Genomic DNA, 20189 nt, shown 5'->3' on the forward strand with positions numbered 1-20189 from the left:
CATAGTTTCCTTCCAATAGTCCTGTATTATCGGGCAGTCCCACCATAGGTGTCCCATTGTTCCCTTCCAATAGTCCTGTATATTCGGGCAGTCCCACCATAGGTGACCCATAGTTCCCTTCCAATAGTCCTGTATTATCGGGCAGTCCCACCATAGGTGACCCATAGTTCCCTTCCAATAGTCCTGTATTGGGGCAGTCCATCCATAGGTGTCCCATAGTTCCCTTCCAATAGTCCTGTATTGGGGCAGTCCCACCATAGGTGACCCATAGTTCCCTTCCAATAGTCCTGTATTATCGGGCAGTCCCACCATAGGTGACCCATAGTTCCCTTTCCCCCACAACCTCTCCAGCACATCAGTGAGACATCTACTTGTTGTTTATGTGCCTCACTCGGTGTGATATATCATCTCGCCAGACATTTGTAATTTGTCTTCAAAGACATGCTGGTAGGTTAATTGGCTCCTGTTCAAATTGTCCCTAATATGTGTGTATCTCCTGCCTCCTGGGGACTGGTGAGAGGGCTATTTGCTCATTGGTGATAGTGCTAGCAGGGACTGAGAGCAGGACACCAAGCGTACCCGATCCATACTGCACTCTATACCGCACGTATCCCAAACCTAGACCACACCTATACCAGCCCTATTATACCGAACCTTTACCGCATCGGAACCACATCTACCTGGCACCTGTGCTGAGACTGGACTGCACCTATACTGCAGGTAGGTTAGCTGGAACTGTTATTAAGTTCACCGACATTCTTAAAGGGCCCTAACGATAGCCGGCAGAAGAACACCCCAAAGAACTGCTCCGTAATAATTATTATGCAAGATCGCAAGCTCCTGAAGGTAGGGACTGATGTGAATGTACAGTATGTAAAGCGTTCTGTCTGCATGTTCTCCCTGTGCCAGCGTGGGTTTCCTCCAGGTAGTCCGGTTTCCTCCCACACTTCAAAGACAAAGTGGTAGGTTAATTGACTCCTGTTCAAATTGGCCCTAGAGTGTGTGTATCCCCTGCATCTCGGGAACTGGTGAGAGGGCTATCCCCTGCATCTCGGGGACTGGTGAGAGGGCTATCCCCTGCATCTCGGGGACTGGTGAGAGGGCTATCCCCTGCATCTCGGGGACTGGTGAGAGGGCTATCCCCTGCATCTCGGGGACTGGTGAGAGGGCTATCCCCTGCATCTCGGGGACTGGTGAGAGGGCTATCCCCTGCATCTCGGGGACTGGTGAGAGGGCTATCCCCTGCATCTCGGGGACTGGTGAGAGGGCTATCCCCTGCATCTCGGGGACTGGTGAGAGGGCTATCCCCTGCATCTCAGGGACTGGTGAGAGGGCTACTTGCTCATTGGTGATACTGCTAGCAGGGACTGAGCCACTGAGAGCAGGACACCAATTGTACCCGATCCATACCGCACCCATATTGCACTCTATACCGCACGTATCCCAAACCTAGACTACACCTATACCGGCCCTATACTGCATTATACTGAACCTTTACCGCACGGGTGTCAAACTGGTGGCCCTCCAGCTGTTGTGAAACTACAAGTCCCATCATGCCTCTACCTTTGGGAGTCATGCTTGTAACTGTCAATCTTGCAATGCCTCATGGGACTTGTAGTTTGGCAGCAGCTGGAGGGCCGCCAGTTTGACACCCGTGCTTTACACATCTACCTTGCACCTGTGCCGAGACTAGACTGCACCTATACTGCAGGTAGGTTAACTGGAACTGTCGTTAAGTTCACCGACATTCTTAACCACTTCCCGTCCGGCCCATGTACATAAATGGAGGCGCGGGTGGCCATTTATAAAATGTCCCCCCGCATTCACTCCTTGGGAGTGCTCGGCACCGCAATCTGGTGCCCACTGTGTCCTCCGGACATAGCGGAACACCGATCACTGTATGGGACCTCTGTGTGAGGTCCAGATCATGTGATCTTTGATTGTCCAATCAGTGATCACATGAACAGTAGTAAACAAGATGTCACTTCCTGACATCATTGCTTACTACATGTGAAATCTGTGAATGATCACAGAGATCACTTGGTACAGGGCCATTCACAACAGCCTTGTACCATGTGACAAGCTGTGACCAATCACAGCTCTCACAGTATTTCTCAATGGCTGCAGGAATGCAGCCAGAGAGAAGGAGAAATGATTGCTTTTACATCCTATATGGGTGTAAAAGCAATCAGTGTAAAAATAAACAATTTCATTACCCCCCCCCCACAAGTAGTACTGCTAAGGTGACAGTATGTTAAAAAAAACAAAACATAAATAATAAAATGAAAATGTAAAAAAAATTTTTTAAATGATAATTTTTGGTTATAAACTAATTTTGTTTGGTTTTTTACTAAAAAGATAACTGAATTAGTTTTGGCCGAGATTTATGATGAAAGATTATTTGTTTGCAAAATGTTATAAGAAAAACACTTTTTTTTCAAATGTTTTGGACTTTTTCATTTACATAGCAAAAAAAATAAAAATCCCAGCGGTGAATAAATACCACCAAAATAAAGCTTTATCTGTCTCAAAGAAATGCTAAACAATTTCATCTGGGTACAGTGTTGCATGACCGCGCAATTGTCATTCACAGTGTGATAGAGCTGAAAGCTGAAAATTGGCCTGGACTGGAAGGGGGTGAAAGTGTCCGGACTGGAAGGGGGGGAAAGCGTCCGGACTGGAAGGGGGGGGGGAAAGCGTCCGGACTGGAAGGGGGGGGGGAAAGCGTCCGGACTGGAAGGGGGGGGGGGAAAGCGTCCGGACTGGAAGGGGGGGGGGAAAGCGTCCGGACTGGAAGGGGGGGGGGGGGGGAAAGCGTCCGGACTGGAAGGGGGGGGGGGAAAGCGTCCGGACTGGAAGGGGGGGGGGAAAGCGTCCGGACTGGAAGGGGGGGGGGGAAAGCGTCCGGACTGGAAGGGGGGGGGAAAGCGTCCGGACTGGAAGGGAGGGGGGGAAAGCGTCCGGACTGGAAGGGAGGGGGGGAAAGCGTCCGGACTGGAAGGGAGGGGGGGAAAGCGTCCGGACTGGAAGGGAGGGGGGGAAAGCGTCCGGACTGGAAGGGAGGGGGGGAAAGCGTCCGGACTGGAAGGGAGGGGGGGAAAGCGTCCGGACTGGAAGGGAGGGGGGGAAAGCGTCCGGACTGGAAGGGGGGGAAAGCGTCCGGACTGGAAGGGGGGGAAAGCGTCCGGACTGGAAGGGGGGAAAGCGTCCGGACTGGAAGGGGTGAAAGTGTCCGGACTGGAAGTGGTTAAAGGGCCCTTACAATAGCTGGCAGAAGAACATCCCAAAGGCTTGCCCCTCCCCTAATCATTATTCTGGAAGATCGTAAGCTCCTGAGGGTAGGGACTGATGTGAATGTACAATATGTAAAGCGCTGTGTAAACTGTCAGCACTAAATAAATACCTGTAATAATAATAAATACCAACAACACAGACAAGTCATCTGTGCTCACTCTGCTCTCTCCACCTACCAGCGTATTACCTGTCAGTGCAGACTGATTGGCCTCTTAGTGCTGCCCCTCCCTCTCCTGTTGTTCCGTGGATGGCCGGGGACTATCAGCATTAGCTGAATGTAAAATGACATTTAATTGTGATAAATGGTGTATTTTATCGGTTTTAACCCTTTGTGTGGTGTATAGGTGGATCCCAATGACGTGTTTGTGCTCCCACCGAACGGCATCCAAGACCTTCACATCGCTGTGCGCCCCAACAAAGCCGGCAGCAGATTCATCTACCTCAACCTAGTAGACGTTGACCAACATCAGCTGGTCGCCTCCTGGCTGGTCTGTGTAGTGAGCCGGAATCCCATTATTTCTAAGGTGAGCCGTGAATTTTGTTTCTTTTAAATTTGATTTGAATTTAAATATCCTAAAGCACATTTGTGTTCTGCGCCTTTATTGGTTGACACTTCCGGTGTAATGTAACTGCTTCCCAACCGCCCTATAGCAGAAATACTGCGACAGGGCGGCACGGTGCGCAAAATCACGAGTAGGTGACACCATGTTGGCCAAGAGTGCTGTCTGGAGCCCATCGCAGGGGACCACTTAGTCGTCGGTGGGCTCTTGCCAGTCTGTAAAAGCGACACACCTCCCTCTTCAGGTTTGCAGACATATTGCAGCGCCGCACCTGCCTACACACAGACTGCAATGAAAGCCCGCCAGAGGTTCTGCCGTGCCTCTGCTCTGTCCAAGTCATAACCTTGGCCAAGATGGCCACCTGGAGCCCATGGCAAGGGATCACCTAGTCCTCAGTGAGCTCCTGCCAGTCTGTGAAAGCGACACAGCTTCCTCTTCAGGTTGGCAGGCATATTGCAGCTCTGCACCTGCCTACACACAGACTGCAATGAAAACCCGGCAGAGGTTCTGACCTGCCCCTGATCTGTCCAACACAAACCGTTGGCCAAGATGGCCACCTGGAGCCCATGGCAGGGGACCACCTAGTTCTCAGCGAGCTCCTGCCGGTCTGTGGAAGTTACACAGCTCCCTCTTCAGATTGGCATACATATTGCAGCTCTGCGCCTGTCTATACACAGACTGCAATGGAAACCTGGCAGAGTTTCTGACCTGCCTCTGCTCTGTCCAAGACAAAAGGTTGGCCAAGATGGCCACCTGGAGCCCATGGCAGGGGACAACCTAGTCCTCGGTGGTCTCCTGCCAGTCTGTGAAAGTGACATAGCTCCCTCTTCAGGTTGGCAGACATATTGCAGCTTCGCACCTGCCTACACACAGACTTCAGTGAAAACCCGGCAGAGGTTCTGACCTGCCCCTGCTCTGTCTAAGGCAAAAGGTTGGCCAAGATGGCCACCTGGAGCCCATGGCAGGGGACTACATAGTCCTTGGTGAGCTCCTGTTAGTCTGTGAAAGCAACACAGCTCCCTCTTAAGGTTGGCATACATATTGCAGCTCCACGCCTGTCTACACACAGACTGCAATGAAAACGTGGCAGAGGTTCTAACCATCCACCATCCTGGCTTCATTCCAGCTCTACTACCCTCTCATGGATCGTCACACAAAGTTTCCAAAGTTTGGGTGGAAAACTTCCCCGTTCCCTGACAGTGGAGCTCTTACTGGGCGGCCATTCATTTTCCCGGCTCTCCTCCGAGGTTTTCATCTCCACCGGTTCATTACAACCATCTGACTCAGAGTTGTCCAATGTACTTGTGGCCTTCATACGAGTCGTCCAATGTACTTATGGCCTTCATACGAGTCGTCCAATGTACTCGTGGCCTTCATACGAGTCGTCCAATGTACTTGTGGCCTTCATACGAGTCGTCCAATGTACTTGTGGCCTTCATACGAGTCGTCCAATGTACTTGTGGCCTTCATACGAGTCGTCCAATGTACTTGTGGCCTTCATACGAGTCGTCCAATGTACTTGTGGCCTTCATACGAGTCGTCCAATGTACTTGTGGCCTTCATACGAGTCGTCCAATGTACTTGTGGCCTTCATACGAGTCGTCCAATGTACTTGTGGCCTTCATACGAGTCGTCCAATGTACTTGTGGCCTTCATACGAGTCGTCCAATGTACTTGTGGCCTTCATACGAGTCGTCCAATGTACTTGTGGCCTTCATACGAGTCGTCCAATGTACTTGTGGCCTTCATACGAGTCGTTCAATGTACTTGTGGCCTTCATACGAGTCGTTCAATGTACTTGTGGCTTTCATACGAGTCGTTCAATGTACTTGTGGCCTTCATACGAGTCGTCCAATGTACTTGTGGCCTTCATACGAGTCGTCCAATGTACTTGTGGCCTTCATACGAGTCGTCCAATGTACTTGTGGCTTTCATACAAGTTGTTCCAATGGCAGAATGAAGATTCTAATGGAGTGCAGAAGGGAAGCGGAATGTTCGTTTGTAATATATCGATATTAGAGAGAAGGAAAATGAATGGTGAACGCTGATTGGATGATGTTTCTGAGCACAGGGGTTTATTTAACCCCTTGTCATCCACAGAACACGTATGTGCGGTGACAAAGAGGGCGGGAGTTCAGAGGCTGCACATTCATGGGCAGCATAGGTGTCTGTACTGCAGCGCGCTGTAGCAACAAATTGGCTGTTTTCCCTTGAGCTGGACATTGGTTGTGGCCCAAAGAAGTCAGCGGTCAGGAGTAATTAATACAGAGTTCAAAGGTCAGCAGCAAGTGAAGCAAGGTTCAAAGTTCAGTAGTATGTGAGACAGAGTTCAGTAGTGATGCAGAGTTCAGTAGTAAATGAGGCAGAGTTCAGAGGTCAGTAGTAAATGAGGCAAAGTTCAGGGGTCATTAGTGGGTGAGGCAGAGTTCAGAGGTCAGTGAGGCAGAGGTCAGTAGTAAGTGGGACAGAGGTGAGTGGTGATGAAAGTTCAGGGGTGAGTAGTAAGGTAGAGTTCAAAAGGTCCATAGCAAGTGAGGCAGAGTTCAGAGGTCAGTAGTAAGTGAGCCAGAGGTCAGGGGTCATTAGTGGGTGAGGCAGAGTTCAAGGGTCAGTAGTAAGTGAGCCAGAGTTCAGGGGTCATTAGCGGGTGAGGCAGAGTTCAGAGGTTAGTGAGGCAGAAGTCAGTAGTGATGAAAGTTCAGGGGTGAGTAGTGAGGCAGAGTTCAAAGGTCAGTAGCAAGTGAGGCAGAGTTCAGAGGTCAGTAGTAAGTGAAGCAAAGTTCAGAGGTCAGTAGTGAGGCAGAAGTCGGGGGTCAGGAGTAAGTAATACAGAGTTCAGAGGTCAGTAGTAAATGAAGCAGAATTCAGGGGTCAGTAGTAAGTGAGCCAGAGGTCCGGGGTCAGTAGTGAGGCAGAAGTCGGGGGTCAGGAGTGAATAATACAGAGTTCAGAGGCCAGTAGTAAGTGAGCCAGAGTTCAGGGGTCATTAGCAGGTGAGGCAGAGTTCAGGGGTCATTAGCAGGTGAGGCAGAGTTCAGAGGTCGGTAGTGAGGCAGAAGTCAGGGTCTGGAGTAAATAATACAGAGTTCAGGGGTCAGTAGTAATGCAGGCCATAGACGGTTCGTTTATCGGCCGATTTTTCGTCCAAAAGAATAATCGGCCGATTTTTGCCGTTTCTCCTCATTTCTTTTATCGGTCATGCTGGAAAATTTGTGAAAAACGGCGGATTTTCGCAATCATTGGTGGCAACAGAATGACCGATGTTTCGTTTTTCAGACTATAAATCGGCCGATAAACGAACCGTCTATGGCCTGCATAAGTGAACCAGAGTTCAGGGGTCATTAGCGGGTGAGGCAGAGGTCAGTAGTGATGCAGAGTTCAGAGGTCAGTAGTAAGTGAAGCATCCTTGGCGCATCACACATTGCAGCCGTGGAGGATACGTCGTGCTGTAGTTATGTAGGCGGAGCTTGTTACGGAGGAGGGGCAGTGGCACCAGAACTGCTCACAGGAGTGAAACTCCTTCGCTGGAACTCACAGTTGGGATAAAATAAACTGTTTAATTGTCATGGAAACGATAGCTCCTCCCTGCGGCTCTGAGACCAGACAACAGCCCAGTTTGCTTACCCAATAATCAGCGACCTGATAGCGCCGCACGCGGCTCGCCGGTTCCTCTCTATATACAGCGATTATTCTGCATTGTGATAGATTGCTGGCGCGCTCGCACAGAGATGGGATTATTACCGGCTGACATGTAGAATTTTGCTCGGCTGTTCATTGTTAAAACAATTTGAATTAGTGTGTCTGCGTTCATCCCTCGGGGAGCCGCAAGGAAACATTACAATCTGAAAATATTAAAGCTCTCCTGTAATTTGTTTCTGAAAGTGCTGTGCGCGCCGAATCCTCCGCCGCTAATGGAAATGGATTAACGAGCTGGAGAGCGCGCACAGCCGCTCCGCGGGACTCTACGGCCTGACTGCTACTTATCCGCTCGGCTTCCAACCACTCATTAAATCGGGCCCAGATGTTATGATATGTAAACGTCTGTCTGAGATCAGAAAGAGTAATAGGATGGTTCAAATGCTTTCTTTCCTGGAGAAAATGCTGCTCTGGGCTCCCTACTGACCAGCCATGGTCCCTTGTGTGGGCGGGGCTAGTCAGAGTTCACATTAGCTAAACATCTCCTCATGTAAGCAGCACTGGAGAGAGACAGAAATGGCACGTTACATTATAAAATAAACATTAAATAAAATAAATATTGTTACAAAATAATAATTAAATAATAGCATTATAAAATCATAAATAATAGCAATATAAAATAATCATTAATTAATAATATTATAAAATAACCGTTAAATAAAATAAATATTGTTACAAAATAATAATTAAATAATAGCATTATAAAATCATAAATAATAATATTATAAAATCATAAATAATAGCATTATAAAATCATAAATAATAGCAATATAAAATAATCGTTAAATAATAATATTATAAAATAATTGTTAAATAAAATAAATATTGTTACAAAATAATAATTAAATAATAATATTATAAAATCATAAATAATAGCATTATAAAATAATCATTAATTAATAATATTATAAAATAACCGTTAAATAAAATAAATATTGTTACAAAATAATAATTAAATAATAGCATTATAAAATCATAAATAATAATATTATAAAATCATAAATAATAGCAATATAAAATCATAAATAATAATATTATAAAATCATAAATAATAGCAATATAAAATAATGATTAAATAATATTAGAAAATAATCGTTAAATAAAATAATCAATAAATGCCATTATAAAATGATAATTAAATAATAATATTGTTAAAAAATTAGCATTTAATAAAATTATAATTAAAACAGCAACAAAAATATTTTTTGTTTTCAAAGGCTTTTGAAATCACAATTCCCTCCGGAGACAAGGGCTGCAACAAAAGGATCACGTATACAAACCCCTACCAAGCAAAGAAGAGGTACTCACTCCATACCAACAGGGCGGACCTACTGCAGTTCAAGGAGAACACCTTCCAGGTAACATTTGCTCTCAAAGTGATACTAAAATTTTGTTTTTTTTTTCCTTAAAATAACAAACTTGTCTATTCTTACCTGCTCTGTGTAGTGATTTTACACAGAGCAGTCCAGTTCCTCCTCTTCTCGGGTCCCCCACTGGCACTTCTCCCTCCTGTCAGGTGCCCCCATAACAAACAGCTTGCTATGAGGGCACCCAAGCAGGCTCTTCATGTCGATTCACACACAGAGCTGCAGCTCGGCCCCGCCCCCTCCCTCTCCTTTTTGGCTCAGTGGCTGTGATTGACAGCAGTGGAAGCCAATGGCTCCTGCTGCTGCCTCAGCCTATCAGGAGTGAGAGTCCCCGGAGAACTGAGGCTCTTGTGGATGTCTTTTATCAACAGGGAGCTCAGGTAAGTGTCGGGGGGGAAGGGGGGGAGGGGCTGCTACACGCAGAAGATGTTTACCTTCATACATGGAGACTTTAGAACCACTCAACGTTTTTCTTCCTGATATTTATAATAGTTCTTCTACCCAACTTATCAAATTCAGAGTTTCGTGGAGCTGGACGTGTTATGCTGGAGTTGTATTTATTTCCCAGTACTAGAGGACAGCAGATATCCATGAAATCAAATGTTATTAAAAATATATGAAGACTTCTACATCATAAAACAATAAAGAAGGCTGATATATATATATATATATATATATATATATATATATATATATACACGGCTCAAAAAAATGAAAGGACGACTTTGTAATCAGAGTCTGGCATCAAGTCAATGAAACTCCTGGGATATGGATCTGGTCAGGGAAGTCGCAGAGGGGGGTGGTAATCAGTTTCAGCTGCTTTGGTGTTCATGAAAGTAACAACAGGGGCACTAGATGGGCAACAATGAGACGACCCCCAAAACAGGAATGGTGTTACAGGTGGAGGCCGCTGACATTGTTCTCCCTACTCATCTTTTCTGACTGTTTTTCACTCGTTTTGCATTTGGCTCGGGTCAGTGTCACTACTGGTAGCATGAGGCCATACCTGGACCCTACAGAGGTTGCACAGGCAGTTCAACTCCTCCAGGATGGCACATCAATATTTGCCATTGCCAGAAGGTTCGCTGTGTCTCCCAGCACAGTCTCAAGAGCATGGAGGAGATTCCAGGAGACAGGCAGTTCCTCTAGGAGAGCTGTACAGGGCCGTAGAAGGTCCTTAACCCATCAGCAGGACCGGTATCTGCTCCTTTGTGCAAAGAAGAACAGGATGAGCCCTGCCAGAGCCCTACAAAATGACCTCCAGCAGGCCACTGGTGTGAATGTCTCTGACCAAACAATCAGAAACAGACTTCATGAGGGTGACCTGAGGGCCCGACGTCCTCTAGTGGGCCCTGTGCTCACTGCCCGGCAGCATAGAGCTGGATTGGCATTTGCCATTGAACCCCAGAATTGGCAGGTCCACCACTGGCGCCCTGTGAGAGCAGGTTCCCCCTCACAGATGAGAGCAGGTTCCCCCTGAGCACATGTGACAGACGTGAAAGGGTCTGGAGAAACCGTGGAGAACGTTCTGCTGCCTGTAACATGGTTCAGCATGACCGATTTGGTGGTGGGTCAGTGATGGTCTGTGACATCTCCATGGAGGGACGCACAGACCTCTACAGGCTAGACAATGGCACTCTGACTGCCATTAGGTATGGGGATGAAATCCTTGGACCCATTGTCAGACCCTACGCTGGAGCAGGGGGTCCTGAGTTCCTCCTAGTGCAGTGGGTCCTGGGTTCCTCCTGATGCAGTGAGTTCTGAGTTCCTCCTGGTGCAGTGGATCCTGAGTTCCTCCTGGTGCGGTGGGTCCTGGGTTCCTCCTGATGCAGTGGGTTCTGAGTTCCTCCTGGTGCAGTGGGTTCTGAGTTCCTCCTGGTGCAGTGGATCCTGGGTTCCTCCTGGTGCACGACAATGCCCGGCCTCATGTGTGGAGAGTATGCAGGCAGTTCCTGACCTAAATAAAATAGAACCCCTCTGGGATGTCATGTTTCAGTCCAGCCGACGCCGCCAGGTTGCACCTCAGACTGTCCAGGAGCTCAGTGATGTTCTGGTCCAGATCTGGGAGGAAATACCCCAGGACACCATCCGTGGTCTCATTAGGACCCTCCCCCGATGTTGTCAGGCATGTATATAAGCAGGTGGGGGCCACACAGACTACTGAGGACCATTCTGAGTTGCTGCAATGACATTTCACCAACATGGACTCGCCTGCAGTCTTTGAATTCAGTCCTCTGTAGGTCGATAATTTTCATTTCCATCAAACGATGGGGCGTCCTTACATTCCTTGCCCATCACCCCCGTCCATGTCAGTATAGAGATCCAGCAGAATATTCCTCCCCATTGAGATCTGATGGGTTTTCAAAGTCTTTCTTTCATTTTTTTGAGCTGTGTATATTTATATAAAATAGTTAAGGAAATGCATATTTCCTCCCCTGCTGATGTTGAATGTTCGCCCCTCACACAGAAATGATCGGTCTAACAATGGAATGTTCGCCCCTCACACAGAAATGATCGGTCTAACAATGGAATGTTCGGTGTAACACTGAGAGACAGAATACAACAACAAATTCAGCACAAATGCGTCTAACAAATGATGACTGATCTGCATGTTCATGAGGGAAAGAAGGATTTGATCCCCTTCACAAAACATGACTTAGTACTTGGTGGAAAATCCCTTCTTGGCAATCACAGAGGTCAGACGTTTCCTGGAGTTGGCCACCAGGTTTGCACACATCTCAGGAGGGATTTTGGCCCACTCCTCTTGGCAGATCCTCTCCAAGACGTTTGGCAACTCAAACTTTCAGCTCCCTCCACAGATTTTCCATCGGATGAAGGTCTGGAGACTGGCTAGGCCACTCCAGGACCTTAATGTGCTTCTTCTTGAGCCGCTCCTTTGTTGCCTTGGCCGTGTGTTTTGGGTCATTGTCATGCTGGAACACCCATCCATGACCCATTTTCAATGCCCTGGCTGAGGGAAGAAGGTTCTCACCCAAGATTTGATGGTACATTGCCCCGTCCATCGTCCCTTTGATGTGGTGCAGTTGTCCTGTCCCCTTAGCAGAAAAACATCCCCAAATCAGAATGTTTCCACCACGTTTCACAGTTGGGATGGTGTTCTTGGGGTCATAGGCAGCATTCCTCCTCCAAACACGGCGAGTTGAGTTGATGCCAAAGAGCTGGATTTTGGTCTCCTCTGACCACAACACTTCCCACCAGTCCTCCTCGGCATATTTCAGATGTTCAGTGGCAGACTTCAGACGGGCCTGGACATGTGCTTTCTTGAGCAGAGGGACCTTGCGGGCACTGCAGGATTTCAGTCCTTGTCGGCGTAGTGTGTTACCAATTGTTTTCTTGGTGACTGTGGTCCCAGCTGCCTGGAGATCATTGACAAGATCCTCACGTGTAGTTCTAGGATGATTCCTCACTGTTCTCATGATCATTGACACTCCACGAGGTGAGATCTTGCATGGTGCACCAGACCTAGGGAGACTGACACTTGTTTTGTGTTTCTTCCATTTGTGAATGATTGCACCAACTGTTGTCACCTTCTCACCAAGCTGCTTGGCCATAGTTTGGTAGCCCAGTCCAGCCTTGTGTAGGTCTACCATCTTGTCCCTGACCTCCTTGGACAGCTCTTTGGTCTTTGCCATGGTGGAGAGTTTGGAATCTGATGGTTTGATGGCTCCTGTGGACAGGTGTCTTTTATACAGGTAACACAATGAGATTAGCAGCACTCCCTTTAAGAGACTGCTTCTAATCTCAGCTTGTTACCTGTATGAGAGACACCTGGGAGCCAGAAATCCTGCGGAATGATAGGGGATCAAATCCTTCTTTCCCTCATGAACATGCAGATCAGTCATCATTTGTTAGACGCATTTCTGCTGAATTTGTTGTTGTATTTTGTCTCTCAGTGTTACAGCGAACATTCCATTGTTAGACCGATCATTTCTGTGTGAGGGGCGAACATTCCATTGTTAGACCGATCATTTCTGTGTGAGGGGAGAACATTCCATTGTTAGACCGATCGTTTCTGTGTGAGGGGCGAACATTCCATTGTTAGACCGATCATTTCTGTGTCAGGGGCGAACATTCCATTGTTAGACCGATCATTTCTGTGTGAGGGGAGAACATTCCATTGTTAGACCGATCGTTTCTGTGTGAGGGGCGAACATTCCATTGTTAGACCGATCATTTCTGTGTGAGGGGCGAACATTCCATTGTTAGACCGATCATTTCTGTGTGAGGGGCGAACATTCAACATCAGCCGGGGAGCAAATACGCATTTCCTTCACTATGTGTGTATATAGTGATATATATATTTTTTTTCCCATTTTTTAAAATTATTATTATTATTTAACTTTATTGCTATCACAAGGGGGATAACAAGCATTGGGCAGGTGACAGGTCCTCTTTATGGAGACATCAGGAGCCGAATAGACCCCCCCATGTCTTCCCCACCCTCCAGTGCAGCTAACCAACCACAGATCATGCTTGACTATCTTTAGCCGTGAACCTGGAAGTGATGTAATATATGTTGCTTTCAGGATCATTTCTTGTTTGAAAGATCTCACTGTGGGAGCTTTTTTTGCAGTCTGGGGCTCCCCGGGTGCTGCTGGAAGGGGGGGGAGGGGGGGCACACCTTCAGTCCCCCATAAAATGATTACCCCCTGGATCATTTATCACACTGCCCTCTGCTGGTTCTAAAAAAGAATATCAAGCTGCAGCAGCCCCTGGCATACCTCGCCGTTTATAAACGCACGTTGGCAGACCGGGGGGGGGGGGGGGGTCACACCACAAAGTATATCTCTGAAGCGTCACGCTTCCTTCCTGCAGCCTGTTAATAAATCGCCAATGACTGAGCAGAACGCACGCGCTCCCCGTGCAGCGCCGTAATGAACGTCCTCCTATACCGTGCACCTTCTGCCTCCATACTCCATCTACACAACTTAATGAAGGCGTTGTAATTGCGCGGTGCAGCAGGTCGCCTGTTTTCTGCTCCCGACACTTGTACAGCCAGTTCTCCGTATGGCCGCAGAAGCGTGAGCTAATGAAAGTTCACAGGAAGCCGCGCTGAAAGTACTTAAATCAAGAGCCTGCGCGTGCCTGCTCCATCATTCATGTGCGTTTATTGGAGAGGCGCGCAGCCCCTGGACTTCATCAGACCCCCCCGAGATCACATTCGTGATACTTCCTGCACTCCGGGGGCCGTAGGGACCAATGGCTGAGCTCCTCCCCCTCCTCTCTATACACAAGCGGGATTCTGCTCCAGGGAGGGTTTGCTGATCAGTCAATGAGATGATCTCCTGAACCAGAAGAGCGGAATCATTCATTATGTGCGGCCGGCCTGGACTGCGATCACCGGGAGCCGCGATAATAACCGTCATTAGTTAGGATAATGCTGGGACTGATGAAGCCATTAAAGGGAATGTGGCGTATATTGGGGGAGGGGGAGGTTAGAGCCGCAGAGTCTAACTTAAAGCTGAACTCGCGGCAGACGCAGATTAATTCCCTGAAAAATACAAATTCCTAACTAAGAAAACTAACGGGGCTTTAAAGGCGCCATACCGCGACTTAAATACAGGCGTACCTCGGTTTACGAATTTAATGCGTTCTCCGGGACCTTTCGTATCGCAAAATATTTGTAAACCGAAACGCGGTTTTCCATAGGAATGCATTGAAAACTAATTAATCCGTTCCGGAGGTCAGAAAAATGTAAAAAAAAAAAAATAAAGTATTTTATCTGTTCAAAACTCTGTATAAAGTGCACTTTAAAGGGTTAAATACTGTACAGGGACGTGATTAACCCCTTCCAGTCCGGACACTTTCCTCCCCTTCCAGTCCGGACACCTTCCCCCCCTTCCAGTCCGGACACCTTCCCCCCTTCCAGTCCGGACACTTTCCCCCCCTTCCAGTCCGGACACTTTCCCCCCCTTCCAGTCCGGACACTTTCCTCCCCTTCCAGTCCGGACACTTTCCTCCCCTTCCAGTCCGGACACTTTCACCCCCCTTCCAGTCCGGACACTTTCCCCCCCTTCCAGTCCGGACACTTTCCCCCCCTTCCAGTCCGGACACTTTCCCCCCCTTCCAGTCCGGACACTTTCACCCCCCTTCCAGTCCGGACACTTTCCCCCCCTTCCAGTCCGGACACTTTCACCCCCCTTCCAGTCCGGACACTTTCCCCCCCTTCCAGTCCGGACACTTTCCCCCCTTCCAGTCCGGACTCTTTCCCCCCTTCCAGTCCGGACTCTTTCCCCCTTTCCAGTCCGGACGCTTTCCCCCCCCTTCCAGTCCGGATGCTTTCCCCCCCTTCCAGTCCGGACACTTCCCCCCCCCCCTTCCAGTCCGGACACTTTCCCCCCCTTCCAGTCCGGACACGTTCCCCCCCCCTTCCAGTCCGGACACTTTCCCCCCCTTCCAGTCCGGACATTTTCCCCCCTTCCAGTCCAGGCCAATTTTCAGCTTCCAGCACTATCACACTTTGAATGACAATTGCGCGGTCATGCAACACTGTACCCATATGAATTTTTTTTGCATTTGTTTGATACAGATAAAGTTTTATTTTGGTGGGATTTATTCACCGCTGGGAGTTTTATTTTTTTTGCTATGTAAAAATGTCCAAAAATTTTGAAAAAAGTGTTTTTCCTATAAAATTTTGCAAATAAATAATATTTCATCATAAATCTCGGCCAAAATTTATTCTGTTATCTTTTTAGTAAAAAAAACAAAACAAACCCAAATTATAATTTTTAAACATTGTTTTTACATTTTTATTTTATTTTTTTATATTATTATGTTGTTGTTTTTTTACATACTGTCACCCTAGCAGTACAGTGTCACCATGGTGACATACTTGTGGGGGGTGATGAAGATTAAAGATTGTAAAAGCAATCATTTCTCGTTCTCTCTGGCTGCATTCTTGCAGCCATTGAGAAATACTGTGTGAGCTGTGATTGGTCACAGCTTGTTACATGGTACAAGGCTGTTGTGAATAGCCCTGTACCATGTGATCTCTGTGATCATTTACAGATTTCACACGTAGTAAGCAATGATGTCAGAAGTGACATCTTGCTTACTACTCTGCATGTGATCACTGATTGGCCAATCAGTGATCACATGATCAGGACCTCGCATAGAGGTCCCGTACGACAATCGGTGTTTCACTGTGTCTGGAGGACACAGCGGGCATCGGATCGCAGTGCTGCGCGCTCCCAGGGAGAGCGCACAAGCAGGGGCGGGGAGGCTGTTTATAAACCATCTAACCCTGCACTGCCACCATCCGGCCATTTATATACAACAGCCAGACGGGAGGTGGTTAAATCCGAAAAAACTGACGGGGCTTTAAAATGCACTGCACCGCGAAATAAATACAGGCGTACCTCGGTTTACGAATTTAATGCGTTCTGCTGGACGTTTCGTATTGCGGAAAATTTGTAAACCGAAACGCGGTTTCCCATAGGAATGCATTGAAAACCAATTAATCCGTTCCGGAGGTCAGAAAAATGTAGAAAAAAAAAGTGTTTTATCTGTTCAAAACTCTTTAGAAAGTGCACTTTAAAGGCTTAAAGGGACATGATTAAGAAAAAATTCAGCTGATTTTGCCCTGAAGTCAATGGGAGGCGATTTTTCCTTGAAGTCAATGGGAGGCGATTTTGCCTTGAAGTCAATGGGAGGCGATTTTGCCTTGAAGTCAAAGGGATGCCATTGACTTCAATGCAAAATTGTGTCCCATTGACTTCAATGCAAAAGCACCCCACCTGCTCGGTGTCTAAAAGTGCATGTCCTGGGCGTTGGGTGATGTAAATCGTGCATTCCTGGAGAGGTTAGGTGGGAATACGTTTCATATCCATCAGTCTTGTCAGTCTCATGTTTCAGGCACTGGGGGAAGTCAGAAAAGAGCCTAAGCAGCCCCAGAAATGGAGTGTCACTCTGCAGGGTAAAAGCAATGGGTGGGTGGGGGAGGGGGGGGGGTAGTGATGTAATCCAGGGCTGGGTGCTCAGGAAAAGAGTTAGCGCGGGTACAAGAGCCAACACTCCTTCTCTGGTTTGATTTTTCTTTCAGGTGGGCGCAGGGGAAACCTACACCATCGGCCTTCGATTTGCCCCGAGCGACAGCGGCGGACTGGAAGAAATTCTCATATTTATCAACGACCACGAGGATAAAAACGAGGAGACGTTCTGCGTGAAGGTCAACTACGAACCAACGAGGAGAGCCCTCTGAAGGCTTCCACGGATGTTTCCAGAATTCTGCACATTATTCGACATGAAAAACCCGACTCCGGTCCAAACGTGATCTCCTATAGGGTAGGGGGTGGAAGGGTTGGATTGCTGGTGACACCGTCATACCCTGACACACACGGTGTCACAGGACAAGAGCAGACAGGAGATCAGCGGCCCTCCTAGTAGATTTGAGGTGGAAAGCCTGTCATGGTTTATCGCAGTCTGTCGCAGTGTTTCTCAGCCAGGGGGCAGCCTAGTGTGCCGGATGGGTATCCCTCAGGGGCCAGGAGCCTGGGACCCGGTTGGCCCTGGATTAGGTTTGGACTCTGATGTGGGGAGGGGGGTAACTCTTTGGTGATGGGGGAGGGGGCTCTGATGTGATGGGGAGCCTCTGTAATGGGGGTGCTCTGATGTAATGAAGGTTCCCATACATAGGGGGGATACAGATGTCATGGGGGCTCTTATATATAGGGGGGGCACTGATGTGATGGGGGCTCATATATATATAGGGGGGGCACTGATGTGATGGGGGCTCTTATATATAGGGGGGCACTGATGTGATGGGGGCTCATATATATATAGGGGGGGCACTGATGTGATGGGGGCTCTTATATATAGGGGGGGCACTGATGTGATGGGGGCTCATATATATATAGGGGGGGCACTGATGTGATGGGGGCTCTTATATATAGGGGGGCACTGATGTGATGGGGGCTCATATATATAGGGGGGGCACTGATGTGATGGGGGCTCTTATAGGGGGGGCACTGATGTGATGGGGGCTCTTATAGGGGGGGCACTGATGTGATGGGGGCTGTCATATATGGGGGGGACACTGTGATGGGAACTCTCATATATAGGGGGGACACGGATGTGATGGGGGCTCTCATTTATGGGCGGGGGGGGGCACTGATGTGATGGGGGCTCATATATAGGGGGGCACTGATGTGATTAGGCTCTCATATATATGGGGGGGGACACTGATGTGATGGGGGCTCTTATATATAGGGGGGACTCTGATGTGATGGGGACCTCTGATGTGATGGGGGGCTCATACATAGGGGGACTCCGTTGTGATGGGGGCTCATATATGGGGGGGGCACTGATGTGATGGGGGCTCTTATAAATAGGGGGGGCTCTGAAGTGATGGGGGACCTCTGATGTGATGGGGGACCTCTGATATGATGGGGACACATACATAGGGGGACTCTGATGTGATGGGGGACCACTGATGTGATGGAAGACTCTGATGTGATGGGGGACCACTGATGTGATGGGGGACCCATGATGTGATGGGGGACCCATATATAGGGGGACTCTGATGTGATGGGGGACCACTGATGTGATGGGGGACTCTGATGTGATGGGGGACCACTGATGTGGAGGTAAGATGGTGGTTTCATTGTCCCAGGCTCCGGAGACCTCCAGATTTTTCATTCTGTTAAAGGAGCTGCAAATGAGCACCGGTTGAGAAGCACTGCTCTGCTGTATATCTCTGTGGGGAGGTTTCTCCTCACTTCCTGTCCTGGTGACACCCTGGGTGTCATGCTATGACACCGCTCCAAATTCCCGGGGCCACTCCCGCCTTATAATGAGGATTCAGAAGGTACAACACGGACCGTTTCGAGGATCTATCCCGCTTCCTCAGGGCTCTCTGTCCAAAATTTTTAACAAATGGTAGAATTGTGATTTGAAAAGTACAGGACATGGGGGGGGGGGGTTACTACAACTGGAGCCCTCAGAATCTGGCCAATCAGCTTCTACTTTCAGCTTGTTCAGTGAAGCTTTGACAATAAAACCTGGAAGCTGATTGGCTGCCATGCTGAGCCGCCCCAGATCTCCGCCCATTGTCTGTACATAGAGAAGACCCGCCCAGCTCCTTTTGGATGTAATTTGTATTGTTTGGAATTCTTTTGTTCACGTTTTTGACATATTTATATTATAAATAAAGTTTTATATTGTACAAATTCTATTTATATATTTGTGTGGATTTTGTACTCATTGCTTCCAATAAAGAATTTTTGTTTTTGTGTTTTTTTGTTTCTGATTGTTTCTGTGGGTGACCAGCAATGAATTCCCAACCACTGAAGATTGATCCCGCCCACAACTGACCACGAATCAAATACTGGCCCCTTATAATGGATGGGTTCCAGGCTCCGCCCACCTTCCAAAGTCATGGGGGGGGGGGTGACTCTCTTTGATGGTTTATTCTTTTACTATAGACCCCTGGTGTCCGACTTACAGCCTGGGAGTGGCATGTGGCCCTGTCTGCAGTTTCTGACCGTCCCCTGTATCGCGTCTGCGGTCTCTGACCGTCCCCTGTATCGCGTCTGCGGTCTCTGACCGTCCCCTGTATCGCGTCTGCGGTCTCTGACCGTCCCCTGTATCGCGTCTGCGGTCTCTGACCGTCCCCTGTATCGCGTCTGCGGTCTCTGACCGTCCCCTGTATCGCGTCTGCGGTCTCTGACCGTCCCCTGTATCGCGTCTGCGGTCTCTGACCGTCTCCTGCATCGCGTCTGCGGTCTCTGACCGTCCCCTGCATCGCGTCTGCGGTCTCTGACCGTCCCTGTATCGCGGTCTGCGGTCTCTGACCGTCCCCTGTATCGCCTGCTGCCTCTGACCGTCCCCTGTATCGCCTGCTGCCTCTGACCGTCTCTTGTAGCACGTCTGCAGTCTCTGACCGTCTACTGTAGCACGTCTGCAGTCTCTGACCGTCTACTGTAGCACGTCTGCAGTCTCTGACCGTCTACTGTAGCACGTCTGCAGTCTCTGACCGTCTACTGTAGCACGTCTGCAGTCTCTGACCGTCTACTGTAGCACGTCTGCAGTCTCTGACCGTCTACTGTAGCACGTCTGCAGTCTCTGACCGTCTACTGTAGCACGTCTGCAGTCTCTGACCGTCTACTGTAGCACGTCTGCAGTCTCTGACCGTCTACTGTAGCACGTCTGCAGTCTCTGACCGTTTACTGTAGCACGTCTGCAGTCTCTGACCGTCCCCTGTATCGCGCCTGCAGTCTCTGACCGTCCCCTGTATCGCCTGCAGCCTCGGATC

The 20189-nt window shown here is 48.6% G+C and overlaps 1 protein-coding gene across 1 annotated transcript in view; it reads left to right on the top strand.

The window, feature by feature from the left end:
- The window catches only part of NPHP4 (nephrocystin 4), a 65299-nt gene extending 47796 nt beyond the window's left edge, over nucleotides 1-17503 (top strand). The window contains exons 11-13 of the mRNA XM_089665302.1: nucleotides 3639-3818; nucleotides 8768-8908; nucleotides 16980-17503. Of these exons, the coding sequence (XP_089521428.1) occupies nucleotides 3639-3818; nucleotides 8768-8908; nucleotides 16980-17138 (480 nt within the window). The 3' untranslated portion in view covers nucleotides 17139-17503. The remainder of the gene's footprint in view (nucleotides 1-3638; nucleotides 3819-8767; nucleotides 8909-16979) is intronic.
- The last annotated feature ends 2686 nt before the right edge of the window (nucleotides 17504-20189 follow it).

The sequence above is a fragment of the Staurois parvus genome, unplaced genomic scaffold (assembly GCF_062004578.1).
Source record: "Staurois parvus isolate SC_StPar_1 unplaced genomic scaffold, SC_StPar_1.0 ptg002177l, whole genome shotgun sequence".
Taxonomy (NCBI): Eukaryota; Metazoa; Chordata; class Amphibia; order Anura; family Ranidae; genus Staurois; species Staurois parvus.